General features: G+C 61.1%; 1 protein-coding gene across 2 annotated transcripts in view; it reads left to right on the top strand.

Moving 5' to 3' along the window:
* Positions 1 to 15,849, top strand: part of NIBAN1 (niban apoptosis regulator 1) — a 106,973-nt gene that overhangs the window by 50,716 nt on the left and 40,408 nt on the right. For both annotated transcript variants that reach the window (XM_062211498.1, XM_062211497.1), the window contains exons 2-5: positions 305 to 435; positions 3,658 to 3,789; positions 5,094 to 5,208; positions 9,542 to 9,709. In XM_062211498.1, coding sequence (XP_062067482.1) covers positions 305 to 435; positions 3,658 to 3,789; positions 5,094 to 5,208; positions 9,542 to 9,709 — 546 coding nt within the window. The remainder of the gene's footprint in view (positions 1 to 304; positions 436 to 3,657; positions 3,790 to 5,093; positions 5,209 to 9,541; positions 9,710 to 15,849) is intronic.

The following is a 15,849-nucleotide window of genomic DNA, read 5'->3' as shown; positions in this document are numbered from 1 at the left end:
GAGCCGGGGCCTGAGAGGGCCGGGAGGGAGGTGGAGTTCACAGCCTGGTGACGTGTGATGGTGTCATGTGCAGGAACGCCCTGGTGGCTGAGTGGGTGGCCCCTGGGGCCCCCGGGCCTCTGCAGGTGTCGGAGGGAGGGCAGGAGATCAGGCACGCACAGCAGGTCCCTGCCTTCTCAGGGGACGTGGGCTCCTCGCCCACCCCGGGAGTGGGGGTGGCAGGCGGACCGGGGCAGTGTGGACGGTGGTGTGGAGGGGGTCCACCACGTGAGACACGTCCCATTTCAAAATTCCCATTTTCCAGGGAAAACCGAGGCTGTGCTCAAGAACTTCAGCCCCTACTACAGGCGCCAGCACGCGGTGGCCTTCTGCGGTCACGTGCGCCGCCAGGTGGAGCAGCAGCGAGAGGCAGCGTCGCAGCTCCTGAAGGCCAAGGTAGGCGGCGCGCCCGCGAGGCCTGTGGCCACAGGGTCCTGAGAGAATCCTCGGCTATGGCGTCCCGGCCGGGGAGTCAGACTGCGCGCTCTCCTCGTCAGGACACTCCTGGAGCCCAGTTTCCCATGGTTTCCCGCATGCGTGTTTGTGTCCATAGTGAAGGCAGGTTTGTTTTATCTATCCATCTATTTATTTTAAATACATATTTACCGCAGAGCTGGAGAGAGGGAGAGACAAAGAGAGCAAGCGATCTTTCACCTGGTTCCCTCCCCAGATGGCTTGGGCCAGGCTGAAGCCAGGAGCCAGGAGCTCCATCCAGGACTCCCGTGTGGGTGACAGGGGCTTAGACACCTGGGCCATCCCCTGCTGCTCTCCCAGGCACATTAGCAGGGAGCTGGATGGGAAGTGGAGCAGCCGGGACACAAACCAGCACCCGTATGGGATTCCAGTTGCCGGTGGCAGCTTCACTTGCCATGCCCCGACGTCGCCCCAAGGTCAGCTTTAAGACGTCAGATGTCAGTGCCTGTTGCCTGGCGTTGTGAGTCTCATCACTGAGCCGTACGAATCCTCCACGAGTCCGCCTGCTCTGCTCCCTCCTTTGTAGCCGCTGAGCACAGGCAGCTCACAGAGACAGCCCCCCTACCTGGTCTGGGGTGCGGAAGGCGTCCTTCCCGGAGTTCATACTCAAATGCAGGAGGAGGCAGCACCAAGAGTGTCAGGGAGCAGATGCTATAAAGAGGAGTAAAGCAAGAGTCTCCCGCCAGAGCCGGGGTCTGGGGACAGCCTCTGTGCGTGACTGACGCGTGGTGAGTCACGGGCACAGCCAGTGCAGAGGCCCGGGGGCGTCCTGGGCAGAGCCGTGTGCGGGGCGCACTGTGAGACTGGGAGGCCCGGATCCCGGAGACCTGCAGGCCACGCCGAGGGCTTGGATCTTGTCGTGACTCGTGACAGGAAGTCCCCCGGAGGGAGCAGCACGCGGGCAGTGGGGCCTGGCGAGCAGGGCACTGTAGCATCCATAAGGACGAGGTGGCGGGCGTGGGGGCTGACGGAAGTCGCTATGGAGAGAGGCCCAGCCTTTTGGTTCTGACCTGAGCGAGGAAGCGGGTGGAGTCGTCCTCCCCAGGCAGGAAGCGTGGAGGGGATGCGAGCTCGAGCCCCAGTGCTCTCGGGGCGCCTGAGCGTCCAGTGCTTGTGTGGCAGACACCCCCGGGGCGTGGGGGAGCCTGGGGCCGGCTGGGGCTCAGGGGAGGGGGCAGGGCTGGGGAGCAGAAGTCTGGGAGTTGTGAGGCTGAGACGCGGGGCGTCGTCGAGGGAAGAGTGTAGATGGCTGAGAAGCCATGCGTGGAGAGCAGAGGAGCGGGGCCCAGCCGGGTGCACTGGGAAGAGACAGTCCGGACGGCAGGAGAAAGATCGGAAAGTGCAGGGTGCAGGGAGTGGGGCGTGTGCCCATCCCAGGGGCTTTCCGGAAGGAATGAGTGGGGGGCGGGAGGATGCTTGCAGGGGGCGGAGTCTCCAGCACATCCCACGGTGCACAAGGAGAGCAGGTTGTTGTCCCCTAAACACAGGATGCTCAGAACTGAGGGGGCTTGTTCGAAATGCAAGTTCCGGCCCCATCTCCGGAGCTGCTGGTCCAGGGCGGCCGGGAGGAGGCCTCAGGTGTCACAGCCCGCCAGAGGAGCCACACACAAGAGCCATGCAGTACAGCGGGCTTGGTTTGGGCCTCGTTCAACGACAGGAGTGAGAAAAATAGGGGCTGATGTAGAAGCCATTGCCTGCGGTGCCAGCATCCCATATGGCTCATGTCCCAGCTGCTCTGCTTCCAGTCCAGCTCCCTGCTAATGCCCTGGGGAAAGCAGCAGACGACGGACCCTGCACCCACATGGGAGACCCGATGGAGCTCCTGGCTCCTGGCTTCAGCCTGGTCCAGCCCTGGCTGTTGGAGTCGTTTGGGGAGAGACCCAGCAGATGGAAGTTCTCTCTCTCTGCATCTCTCCTTCTCTCTCTCTCTGCCACTCTGCCTTTCAAATAAATAAATATTTAAAAATAAAAGACAGTAAAGAGAGGAGTGAGGTCCTTCCCATGAGGTGAGACAGACACGGCCTCATTTTAAGGGTTGGCATTTTCGCAGGAACTTAGTTCTTCCCTTACACGCGTGTTAAAGAGATTGGCACCCCCCCCCTCTTCTCCATGGTTCTGGTGAAGTGTCGCTTGAAAGCAGCAGGATAGCTTCCCAAAGGCGCCATGAGTCTTTAGTAAATGGAAAATCAGTGTCAGTGGAGTGCAGGTGAGAGACAGAGGCCATGCTCCATGCCACGCAGTGCGGGAGCGGCACCGTGGGGCAGGCTGGGAAATGTGCTTACGCAGCTCATCCAGCAGAAGCCCTGCCAGGGAATGGGGTGGAACCCCCCAACACAGGCGTCGCCACGGCTGATGGGCAATGCAGAAGAGGGACCTGTGGCTTGCCGGCCGACGCCTGCTTGGCCTCTCCTCCGACAGCAGACACGGTCTCCTCGCAGAGCTCAGGGTGGCCGCCTGGTCCCAGCACCGACTCCCTGGGCTGCGCTGGCAGGAGTGGTGAGGAGGGGAGGAGTCGCTAACCTCTCCCGCTGGCCAGGGGTCACCCCGCCTGCCACACTCGGGCATTAGTGCCTCGTGAATGCAAGGCCAACCCTATCACTAGCCCTTTCTGCCTTGTGCGTCTGTTCCCGTAGCATAATGGAGGGCAATGGAAATCATGGGTGGGACCGGCACTGTGGCGTAGTGGGCTGAACCTCCACCTGTGGTGCCGGCATCCCACATGGCTGCCGGTTCTAGTCCCGGCTGCTCCACTTCCAATCCAGCTCTCTGCCAATGGCCTGGGAAAGCAGTGGAGGGTGGCCAAGTGCTTGGGCCCCTGCACCCACATGGGAGACCTGGAAGAAGCTCCTGGCTCCTGGCTTAGGATCCGCCCAGCTCCAGCCATTAACAGCCGTTTGGGGAGTGAGCCAGTGGATGGAAAATCGCTCTCCATGTCCATCTCTCTGTAATTCTGTCTCTCAAATTCATAAAATATCTTTAAAGAAAATCATGGGTGTGCCAATAGGACACATGTTTGCATTCGGTTAAAAGTAGGACGGGGGGGCAAGGCAGCCCCGGGACAGCCTGTGGCATGCCAGGGGTGCCCGGGTGGGGGCAGGGTGCTGGCCGCTTCTCGTGAGCCCTGACTGCTGTGTCTTCCTGAAGCCGCCGCTGGAGCCCGGGACGGTCCTGTACGAAGCAGAGCTGACACAGTTCGCTGAAGACGTCAAGAAATGGAAGGACAGGTACATCGTGGTCAAAAATGACTTTGCCGTGGAGAGCTACGAGAGCAGAGAGGTAAGTCGCGTCCTCGCTGTGGTGGTCATTGCCACACCCCTGTGTGTCCACTGGGTTGACCGGAGGGAGCTCTCCCTAAGGACTGATGGGTGCAGGTGCCCACTGGGGTCCGTGGGTGTCTACTGGGGTGCAGGCTTCTGGGTCCACAGCCGTGGATCAAACCGATGCTGGCCGTCTAGTGGGCGAGATGGGTTCTGAGCAAATGCCCCCCAGTGACTGATAGAAGTCGGAGCTCCGTTCTCGTTTGTGCAGTGGGCACGGTCCCGATGCCCTGTGCAGCCTGGAGGCCCACCTGACGCGCTGCTGATAAACGCCGGCGCTGGGGTTGCCGTAGCCGAGAGCATGGCTCACGCCTGGGTACAGTCTGGGTCACGTCGCTCTGCGCGGTGGCAAAACCACACCGCCGGAGCCCCTCTGCTTTGTTCCAACCCCAGTGTGCTCTGGCTGCTGTCCTACCCGGGATCCCACCAGGGCGGGGATGCTGAGTTTGGTCTGAGGGGGGCTCCTCGGTCCCCGGGGCCCCGAGCGGAGTGGGTCCCTGTTACTCGTCGTTACCAGATCGGCCGCCAGGTTCCAGGTCTCGCAGACTGGGTTCCAGGTCCTCACCGCGTCTAGGTTGCTCTTTTCAAAATGCCGCCTCTTCCGAAGGCTCCGGCTGCTCCGTCCCCGGCACCGCACTGCAGAAGCCGCAGCAGGGGCCGTGCAGTGCCGCGTGGTGTTGTGTCAGCGTCCTTATGTTTGTGGCGAAAATCCTACACTCACTGTAGGGACCTGTCCCACGGTCCCACGGGTCATCCCGGGGCCCACCGTGGCCAGCCCCCGGGCATCTTGTGCACTGACGTGTGACTGTCACCTTGTGGTAATTACCAGAGGGCCCTGGGGGCTGGTGACCGGAAGGGTCACTCGGGCGTGGCCGGTCTGGAAGTGCCTGGGATGTGTTCTTCCCACTCGGGACCTGCCTGCTGTGAGCCTCCCTGGGGCTGGGGATCTGACCTGCCGTGTGTGGAATGTGTGCCTACCAGGCGTTAATTGGCATTGCTGTGTGATTATTGATACACATAAATGCAGCCTGGAGTTAACATGGACAGTCAAACACGTGTCTAACAGGTGCAAATATTCCTCTCTGTGTTTTTCTAAAGACTGGTTTATATGAAAGCGTGGTTTTTGAATCAATGACTCTAATTTATTGACTCAGCCTGTGGGTGGCTATGTCTGGGTGTGGGTAAGGGTCTGTCTGTATTTTTCTGATATTTTCCAAAAATCCAAACAAGGAGAAGACATTCATTTGCACCTTTGCTTCCCAGGCCTATCAGAAAGGAGCTGCTCCGAGGAGCAGGGTCCTCCCGGTGGGCGGCAAGGTGTTCACCTCACAGGCCGAGTACAGCCTGCTGGCCGACAAGCACTTCCCCGACCCCGCAGGTGAGTGGTCAGCGCCCTTCCCCAAGGCCACAGTCTCTCCTCGCCGGCTTGCTCAGCCCGGCCTGCGGCTCGCAGTGGGGACAGGGCTCCTCCCAGCCCCCACGTGGGACATCTGGCTGTCTCTGGTCTCTGTGGGCACTTTTGGCTGCCAGGGTGGGAAGCTGTGGGGGTTTGGCAGTACACAGGACAGCCCGATGGTGAAGGGTTACCTGGCAAAAGTGGTCAGGATGGCCCAGGCAGACAGGCCGTGGGCTAGAGCCCCAGGCCCACAATGTCTGCCGCTCCAGTCCCGCGTGGTCACCCCAGATTGGTGTCTGTGGTGGCGGCCCACGGAAGCCACTGCAGGCCTGGTGTGGTGACGCCTCGGGAGCAGGAAGACACCAGGCCCAGCCCGTGGGGCACACTCGGTTTTCAATAGCAAGTCTGTACCTGTTAGAGAATATTCTTCTTAAAGATTTTTTGTTTATTTTGAAAGAGAGAGAGAGAGAGAGAGATCTTCCATCCCCTGGTTCGCTCTCCTGATGGCCGGGGCTGGGCCAGGAGCTTCATCCAGGTCTCCCATGTGGGTGTGGGGGTCCAAGCACTTGGGCCACCCCCGCTGCTTTCTCAGGCCATAGCAGGGAGCTGGATTGGAAGAGGAGCAGCCCATGTTCCGGGATGCCGGCACTGCAGGCAATGGTTTCCCCTGCTACGCCATGACGCCGGCCCTAGAATATTATTTTCTAATTCCAGGGTGATAGGCAATAAAATATCCTAAATTGATTTTAAAAAGCCCTCTTAATACGCGTGAGGGTGCCGCACAGCTACGTAAACATAAAGGTGGCCTCACGTGGCTGTGGATGCAGCTGGGAGCCGACACGGACACGGCACTGGACGGACAGACTGGACTTCCGTGTGTCCCCGCTGGCCCCGTGCCGCACAGTGCACGGCGATGGCAGCTGCCCGCTGCTTTCTGTCCTGCAAAGCCGGAAGCATCTTCCCAGCTCTGGCGTTTCTGAGTCTCGCTCCTTCTGTGGTGTTCCCGGCAGGAAGGTGGGGCGTGACAGTGACCCAGCGGAGAACTCCCGGGGACCAGGGGTGTGGGGGCCGTGCCCTCCCGCCCCGCCCGGCCTCGTGGCTGTGACACCCAGCGCTCACTCGGCTTCTTGCTGGAAGCGCGGCTCTGATACCGGACGAGATCGTGTGTAGAATCCGTGCGGGAGATATCACTTTAGCCAGTGTTGTTTTGATGTAGCACGCTGAGCCTTGTGTTTTTTTTTTTTTTTTTTTTTTTTTTTTTTTTTACGGTTTATTTTATTTATTTGCAAGGCCAGAGCTGTGCTGATCCGAAGTCAGGGCCCAGGAGCTCCTTCCAGGTCTCCCACGTGGGTGCAGCGGCCCAAGGACTTGGGCCGTCTTCTGCTGCTTTCCCAGGCCACAGCAGGGAGCTGGATGCCCCAAGCGTGTGCTGTCATGTACTAGATAATTAGTACACGGCCCAGGAACCCAGGTGAAACCACTTACAGGCTAAAGCAACTCTGCAGGTGCTCTGTACACTGACTGCGTTTTGTACGTTTTCCCCACACCTTGGCTGGGGGGCTGCAGTCGGAAACGGAAATGCCTGCAAGTTGACGCTGTAGACTCTTCCAGAACCTTCCAATGATTTTAGTGCGAGGAGACAATGTATGTGTTGGTTTCTTGGTGAAGTCGTGAGAAGGAGTGGAGGGAGAGACAAATCACAAGGCCTGTGTGCTGACGTCAGCCGGCCCGGGCTCCAGACTGGGCATCACAGTGACTAGGGTGTGTTATGTGTTGTGGCCTTTGGAACGTTGGAAATAGATTATTCCACAGTAGATCATTGTGACATTCTCGTAACCCAACTCGGAAAACACGCAGGCTGCTGGCGCGTGGAAACTGGAAGCTAACGGCAGTGGAATTTATGGGGCTTAAAGCTTTGAAATGCAAAGGGCCAGTGCAGCTTTGGGCTCTCGGGGACACCTAGGAGGGCAAGGAGGGGCATGAGCCTACATGGGGCTTGTCCCGCATGCGAGGTGGGATCCCTGGGGAGGCTGAAGGCACGGTGATCTGCCTGAGGAAGGGCCGGGGCTCAGGACTGATCACGTGTCCGTGATTGCTTGTCCGTGATCGCGTGGGGTTGTGCTGGGACATCTAGGGGACACACCCCGGGTTTGCTGAAATGACTCGTTCAATGGGTGTTTTTTTAGCATCTGATTTGCTACACACAACCAAAAACCAAAGTGTGTGAGATTTTATGATCTCACCAAAGATGCTCAGACGCAAGCCCAGGGTGGGTGTGGCGGGTCCATACATCAGCCAGGGACTTGGGCTCTTTCCATTATTGCCCCCCTCCCCGGCTTCTAGGCTGTGGTCCTCACTGGCACAGTCCAGGGTGGCTGCTGGAGCGCCAGCCGTCACTTTGTCATTCCAGGAAGAGGAGAAGGGGAGAAGGGGGCCACTTGCCACCTCCGTTTACATCCCCTCGACCAGAGCTCAGCAGCAGGCAGGCTGGGAAGGCAGTGCTTGCCCTGAGCGCTCACTTGCCGGCTGAAAGCCAGGGTCTGACTGCTGGGAAGGCAGGGCACGGCGGTCCTGTGCCACGGCCACAGCCTCCAGTCCTCAGGGGCTCACCCATGACTCAGCTGTCGGCTCTGCGCGGGTCACCCCGTGCCGGGCGCTGGTGGGCCGAGCTTGTCTTCCAAACCGCGCGTTGTGCGTCTGGCTCGGCTCCCTCCAGGCCCAGGACTGGGAGTGAGCTCCTCCGTGTGCCCCACGAGCTCTCTCCCTGGGTTACACCAGCCTTGAGATGCCTGGGCGTCTCCTCCACTCCTTGGACGCCAGTGTATCCCCAAGCCCCTGTCGGCCGCCCTCCTCCCGTCTTTCCCCGGGGTTGCTGCCGTGCAGGTGGGCGGCTGGCACGGACGGACTTGACTCCTGCCGCTTCTCCCGGGCTCTGGGAGTGGACGGTGGCTCACCACCCAAGCACAGCGCCTTGGGGCCTGGTGCCTGGAATGGCATGAGGTTTACGTAGGGATCGGTTTGACAAGAGGAGGTGAAAGGCCTACTGTTTAGACTTCTGAAGTTGTCTGGGCTGTCGCAACACCAGGTTCCGTGACTGTGCGGGGAGCCAGGGCACAGCCCCTGTAAGACACAGCAGCTCCCACCCCCAGGCGCTCACAGCAGGGGGTCTGCTTCCTGGGGAGAGCGAGGTCGAGGTCGTGAGCACCCAGCTCTGCCTCTGGTGGCAGGGGCCGTGCCAGCGAAGCTGTCCCCAGGGAGACGGCTTCTGCTCTGACTTTGGAAGATTGAGTGAGGGGAGCCAGCACTGCGGCGTGGTAGGTTCAGCCTCCGCCTGCCGTGCCTGCATCTCGTATGGCAGTTCGAGTCCCGGCTGCTCCACTTCTGATCCAGCTCCCTCTAGTGCACCTGGGAAAGCGGTACAAGGTGGCCCAAGTGCTTAGGCTCCTGCACGCACGTGGGGGACCTGGAGGAAGCTCCTGGCTCCTGGCTCCAGACTGGCCGTTGGGACCATTTGGGGAGTGAACCAGTGGATGGAAAATAGATCTCTCTGCCTCTGCCTCTCTGTAACTCTGCCTTTTAAATAAATAAATACATCTTTAAAAAAACCTAAAAAGCACGCCAGGAACCAGGGGATGGGTGCTCCCGGATGCTTCCAGAGGAAGGTGTCGTTGGCAGCCCTGGTGCTGCAAATGGGGTTGTCAGGACAGCTCCCCAAGATGAAGCCAGGGCCTGGCGGTCAGGATGCCGTTAGGGAGCTGGTGGCTGGGCTGCAGGTCTCTGCCCGGCATGGGAGTGCAGAGCAGCCAGAGCTGTTGACAGCGGCGGAGGAGGGAAGCCAGAGCCTGCAACAACAGGAGAGCAAGCACACAGGGGCCCAGGGGACCCACAGGGGCCATGGGACATGAGGAGGCTGAGAAAGAGAGCGCCTGACGGCCTTGGCCGTCCCCCCAGGAGGAGCCACCTGGTGGCCTTGGCTATCCCCCTGGGAGGAGCCACCTGGTGGCCTTGGCTGTCCCCCCGGGAGGAGCCACCTGGTGGCCTTGGCTGTCCCCCCGGGAGGAGCCACCTGGTGGCCTTGGCTGTCCCCCCGGGAGGAGCCACCTGGTGGCCTTGGCTGTCCCCCCAGGAGGAGCCACCTGGTGGACAGGGCGGGGAAGCTTCGGGAGTGGGGGAAGGGCGGGGGGTGGTCAAGGGAGCCTGTGAGGGCGTCTCCCACCGCCTCTCCATCCTGCGCCCCGGCACCTGCGTGGCTTGGAGCGGGTGTTTGCAGTCAGGGGCGCGTGTGTTACACCACCTGTTTCCCCTGTGCCCTTAGCCTCCGGCGAGAAGGAGACCCCGCAGCCCCTGGTGGTCCTGCCCAAGGAGCTCCCGGTGGTGCTGTGGCAGCCCTACCTCAGGCACGGCTTCTTCTGCTTCGCCGAGGCCGCCGCCCAGAAGAGGTTCAGCGCCATCCTGAGCGACTGCATCCGCAGGCTCAACCACGGTAGGCCCGCCCCTGCTCTGGTCACCCACCTGTGCGGCTGGCCCGCCCCTCCTGTGGCCGCGGCTCCGCCCTGAGCTCTGGTCACCCACCTGTGCGGCTGGCCCGCCCCTCCTGCGGCCGCAGCTCCGCCCTGAGCTCTGGTCACCCACCTGTGCGGCTGGCCCGCCCCTCCTGCGGCCATGGCTCCACCCCGAGCTCTGGTCACCCACCTGTGCGGCTGGACGGATCACACAGAGCCTCGAGGCGCTGCCCCAGGGAGCAGAGACACCGAGGGAGGCTGGGAGTGGAGGCTGGGGATGGGTGCGTTGTCGTGCAGAGCGCTTAGCACGGAATCCACCCCTCCCCTTTCCTGGCGCTTTTCCTCTAAAGACCAGCAGATGCGCCAGCCGCCCTGGCAAAGCCCTCGTCTGTCTTACGACGCGCCTCGGGTATCGCCAGCCTCCCGCTGCCTAGCGCTCAGGATCCGAGGCCCAGCTCCCCGACATGGACCATGTGTTTCCTCTCACACCTGGAGAGTCGGCACTGGGCACGCGAGAACTGAATGAGCACAGGGTCGGGGCAGCAATGCTGGAGTTCTGATCTGTGTGTGTGGGGCCGGGCCGGCTCCTCCAGCGGTGCTGCTGCAGGCGCTGTGCCTCCAGGCTTGGTTTCCGGAGGCTCACCTCTGCAAAATCAACGTTGGCTCTTTCTGATGTGCCGACGAGGGTGGCTCCCTGAGCCCATGGCTGCAGCTGCAAAGGCGGCCGGGCAGGTGTCCCCGAGGGCTCGCTCTGGGCAGCCTCTGTGCAGGCGTGAGGCACTGAGGGTGCAGGTGCGCAGTGGTCCTCTCTGGACAGTTAACTTCAGGCAGGAGGAGGGCCGAGCACACCCACGGCACGGCTGGTTTTCAAAACCTGACAGCGTTGAGAGTAACCAGAGGGTGAGTGCCCGGTGGGGAGGTCAGCACCATGCCCCACGCCTGCCGGGGGCCCCCAGAGCAGGTGACACGCGAGCCATTGGCCTTCATTGCCCCTTCCCCAGGGGCCAGCCCCAGAGAGTGACCGTCACCCCTGATGCTCCCAGCTGGTTTTTGGCACGGGGAGGCCAATGGAAAAAGATAAGGGCGTCTGTGTTGCTATGGCAACTCTGAGTGATGCACGCCATAGCACTGGCATCACTTGGGGACTGTGGGGACGGGCCCTTGTCCTTGTCTCGCCTCGTGGTGTTGAGATTCCAGAGATGGGGACTTATCTGGCGCCGCCGGCTCCGTGTCACCCACTGTGCTGGGCCTTGGTCAAGTGTGGATTGCGGTGGGCGGCGAGCACAGAACCCCCAATTCCACGGGCACAGAATGTCCTCGCCCAGCCGCTCCGGCCCTGCCGCAGTCCCCTGTCCTTTTTGTCACAGGGATTTCCCTGGGGAGTCCCTGGGGGGTATGTGGCCTGCATTAGGCTCCTTTTCTGGAAGATTCCAGTCCATGCAAAGCCCCGTTCAGCCCCTGTGTTCCACGGGCCCTGAGACCACGAGACCTGGCTGTGTCGCTCTGGTTAGTGTCGCAGTCGTCTGTGCCGGGGCTGTCTGCAGGCTGAATCTGGCAGGCAGCTGGTGGCTGCGGTGAGGACCAGGCCGTCGTGAGCCGGCTGTCTCGGCCGCTCTGTTCTCTGCTGGACAGCGTGGCAGAGCCACAGGCTCCCGCACTGCTTTCCGGTCCAGTCTCCGTTATTGTACCGTCCTGAGTGAGCCAGTGGCAGGGTCCCCAGCATCAGAGCACCCCTCCCCCACGTGCCGGAAGAGTTCAGAAATAGATGTGGGCTTAGGGCTGAGACAAGGGCCGGAGCCCGAGGGGTGCAGGCACGCAGTCCTCCAGCCTGGGCAGGTGGCGGCGAGGCTGTCGAGGGGCCTCAGCTGAGAACTGGTCCCAGACGTCTGTTGGAGCAGGTGCATTCCGGGCCCCTGTGGATGGCTTTGTCAGGCATCCCGTAGCACCCGGGAGGGTGGCGTCTGATGGGTGTGGCTGTCCACACCCGTTCATTCTGCTCCCGCCCAGGGCCTGACCACCCCCTGTTCTGGGGCAATAACCCTACCTCCTGGGTAGGCTTCTACAAAGGAGGGCACAGCCTGAGACGCCACCGTGGTTGTTAAACTCGAGAGGCATAAAGAGCTGTGGGTGTCTTGATTCCGACCTGGGACCTCCTCACTGGGTGGGCGTCAGTGACCCCAGGAGATGTCTCTGTAGCCGCCTTGCTGCACTGGCTAGTGAGCCTGCTGAGTGACGTGTGCCTGGAGCAGCCACAGCCCCTGACCCGGGTCAGGCCAGGGTCCCAACTGGCTGCTGCCACCCAGTGGGGCCGTGTCGTGCTCAGATGTCCGGGTCGGCCCTCCTGCCTGCAGTTCAGCCCCCACACCTCTGAGTTTGCCTGCCAGATGCGCCCCTGGTGGTTCTGGGGACGCAGACCAACCCTGGCAGGTGGTTTAGGGGCTGAACGCAGCAGTGGGGGACAGCGGTCAGCATCGGCATGAGCCTGACCTTCGACCCCTTGGCCCCAGAGAGGCTGCCTCCATCCGTAGGAAGCCCAGGGGGTCGGGGGAGGGAAGGAGCTGGCCCGGCCGCGCTGTACGCCCTGAGCTCTCGTCCCCGGAATCCCGTGTCCCGTCCAATGCCTCAGTGAGACTTGGCTGTGACACTCGCACATGCTGGGCGTTCGACAACTGTGTGGGTTCGATGGAACTTTAGGACAGGAAAGGCCCCCTGAGTTGAAAGCAGACGGGCGATGGGCAGGTCCCCGGCGGTGTGCCGGGCTGCACGTGGTGCCCTCTGCCCTCGGCACCCAGCGGCACAGCTCAGGCTGCTCCCGCCTGGGCAGCCCCCCAGCCCCCGGGCACCGGTGGCTGCTGTGCGCACCCTCAGTTCTCACTGGGAACGCACGCGAGCTGGGTTTGGTGACCATGAAGCGCTCCTCTCACTTTGCAGCCCCTCCTCCCTGGAGGGACACACTCGTGTCTGGAGTCGGAAGTTCTAATTCACGCTCACTACTACAATCAGGTCGCGTCGGAGACAGGTGAAGCACAGGGCTTGCCGACAGCTCGTCCCCGCTTTAACTTACGAGAATATCCTATTGGGTAGCGCTCGTGCGGAAGCGCCCCTCAAGGAAAGCACCCGGGGTTACTGCGTAACACATGGCTAGATAGCGGTTTCTTGTTTTTGTAGAATGGCCCCAAACAGATGCTTTGAAAGGACCCTCTGTGCCTGGAGCCACCGTCCCGGCGTTCTGGCCCGAGCTGTCAGCCTCGCCTTGCCAGGACTCAGCCCCGCGGCGGGTGTGTGGCTTCCTCTAAAGAAGCGGTCGTTTCGTCCTGTCTGGCCCTGGATGGTTCTTCGTAATTCTCCAAAGCTGGGGCCAGCCCTCGGAGCCCCCAGCCTGCTGTGACCTGGGCTGCGTCGGTTTCTTGCTGAGCAGGGCTGCCTGGGTCCGGCTGGGTCTGTGCCCAGCGGCTGAGTGTGCCCCCATCTTTCCCTCAGACGTGCTCTGCATACAGTCTTTGGTGCTGTAGCTCGTCCCCTGGTAAATGTGTGTAAAGTATAAACCATAGCTCCATCTTCCAAAGGAAGCTCACCCTGTGAGGACACAGGTACGAATGCCTTTGGAGTAGCAGATCTGAGACAGGCCCGTGTGCTGTTCATGCCCGGGGCTTTACCCACGTTGCTCGAAGGGCTCGAAGCAGCCAGGATTTGGACCAGGAGCCCCTGTCCCTCGGAGATGGAGACAGGATGCGTCCTCTGGGCCCTGCTCCGTCGGTCACCCCCAGGGCGTATGCAGCCTTGCGCTTGTGGCTGCCTAAGCTGTGTCACCATGGACCGCACCTGGTGCTCACTTCCTTTGTCTTCTCAAAGCAAAACCCTGACTCCCTCCCCGCCCCCCCCTCCCAGTGAAGCAGTCGAAGGCGTGAAGTCATGTGGTCACGGTCGTTAAGGGTGACAAGCTGCAACAACAGAGTCAGACCCTCGGGGTCCGGCGACTGATGGTCGGTGCTGTTGAGACTGGCAGATCCCGCAACACTGGGCAGTGTCTGGCTTTATGTGTGGGCGGGACATGTTGAGATTGAAAGGCGACAGGACAAATGGGATGGCTGTTTCCATGCGTGGTCAGACACCGGGCAAACGCCAGGACTCCCGGCACTGGTTTCTGTGAACAGTCAGCACGCAGGGAGCTCGCAGAGGACGTTCACCTGTCGGGGGGGGGGGGGGGGAGTGGGAGCCAGGCCAGGTGCCGTCGCTCTCAGCTCTGGAAACCTGGCTTCATTGCAGATCCTGTTAATTTAGGGTTATCCATAGAGACTTTTAGCAACGTTTCTCAAAGAGTGACCGATCGATCACTTACTTCCAGAAGACCTTGTATGAGGTCCAGGCGGTCGGGGGATGGGGAGTACCGTTGAAATTTCAGATTCCGTGGCTGATGCCTGAGGATGTAGCCCAGGGTTGGAGCATCTGACTGCAAATACAAGGTGTTTTTCTCAATTTTTATTTTTCTGAGGTCACATTGCTTGTAGAGAATTGAGATTTTTATAATATAACATTAGAGTTTGACATGATACGCAACAACCCAGTACAGTTAAAAAGTAGTAAAAGAGAGAGAAGCAGGGAGTGGCTCAGTGCGCTCAGCATTACTAAGACAAACGAAACCACGCGTCATCGTTTAGCTACGGAACCGCACGGGGCTCCTCACGGATTTCCTGTGTGAAACCTCTTGTGTCTCGCAAGTGAACTGAGGGGCCATTTCTGTACTGAGTTTTGCATTTCCAGGGGGGCCCTTTGCTTTTACCAGTTTCCTTTTACCAGTCCCTGTCCTGGGTGTGTGTGTGGGTGTGTGTGTGGCTCCCTCCCTCCACGGCCGTCCCACTGAGACACCATCTCCCATTGCTACCCTAGTGGTGGCTGCACCCCTCCGACGGGGAAGCCTGGACCAGCAGGTTGGGGGGTCCCAGAGCTCTGCATTTCTGCCATGTTCTCAGGGATGTTGACATCGACACCCCCACCCCACCCCGGGGCCACACTTGGGAGTGGCTGCAGGAACCCCTGCACCCTCAGTGCCTCTGTGGGCCGGCGCTGCACCTGTCATCGGCGCCACTTCACAGGTGAGGATTCACAGGTGGCTCGCAGGACTCAGGGGATCAGCACAAGACGTTAAAGCCCGGCGGCCCGACCTCAGAGCCATGATCTGGCCCGCCCCGCCGCGTGGCTTCTCAGGGGCGGGCACTGAGCCCCCACCATGCCAGCGTCCAGTTCACAGCTCCGGAAGCAGTCCCATCCAGTTCCTGTGATGGTGGTCCCCTCTCGTAGGTGAGGGGCAGTGGGCTGCGGCACCCGGCGAGGACGCGGAAGTGAAGTCTTGTCTCTGCCTTGGGATGTGCGGCAGTGCCTCGCCCAGCTGGGTGTTCCTGTGGCGAGCTGTGCTCAGCAGAGCGCTCCCGGAGCTCGGAGGCTCTGGGCCCGTGCGAAGGGCCCGCGTGGAGTGATTGTGTGGGTGTGCGGTGGGGCGGGGCGCAGGCTCGGTGCTCCTGTCTCCCCAGCCCTCTGAGTGGTGTTAGCACTTAGCCCTTCCTGTTCCCCTCCCAGCATCCTCTGCTGTGAGCTGGGTCCCCGTACGGGCTGTGCCGAGGGGACGTCCCGACTTGACCTGATTTTCCCTCTTGAGCGTTTCCTCGTGGAGAGCGCGGATCATGTTTGGAGCCACCGGCATCTGGCGGTTAGCAAGATGCTTATTTTAAGGGGCTCAGAGAGGGAAGTGAACGAGGAGGGGGAAGAGGGCGGCGGTGACGTCATAGCCCCACTTTCACATCTGGCCAGGCTGGCCCCTGCCTGCCGGATCTCTCTCCCGTGGTCTGCAGGGGCACCAGCCCAGGTCGGAGCTGCGGCTGCCCCCCGGGGGTGCGTCTCTGTGCCCGGCCCGGCTTCCCGGGGACCCTGGAAGACTGCCCAGACTCCTGACCACTGACATTGGCTGTGACCCTCTCTTCCCGGTTTGAGTGTTTACGTCACAGACAAATGACACTTCGAGTGACGTGGGAGTAAAAGTTGGATCAAAGGAAGCCCTGGCTGAGCGTCTGCTGTGTCCAGACGTTGTCTTAACACTGGAGCAAAGTAGGCCCAGGCCGTTTGGCCG

The sequence above is a fragment of the Lepus europaeus genome, chromosome 14 (genome assembly GCF_033115175.1).
Source record: "Lepus europaeus isolate LE1 chromosome 14, mLepTim1.pri, whole genome shotgun sequence".
NCBI lineage: Eukaryota > Metazoa > Chordata > Mammalia > Lagomorpha > Leporidae > Lepus > Lepus europaeus.
This window is presented reverse-complemented; position numbering and strand designations above follow the sequence as displayed.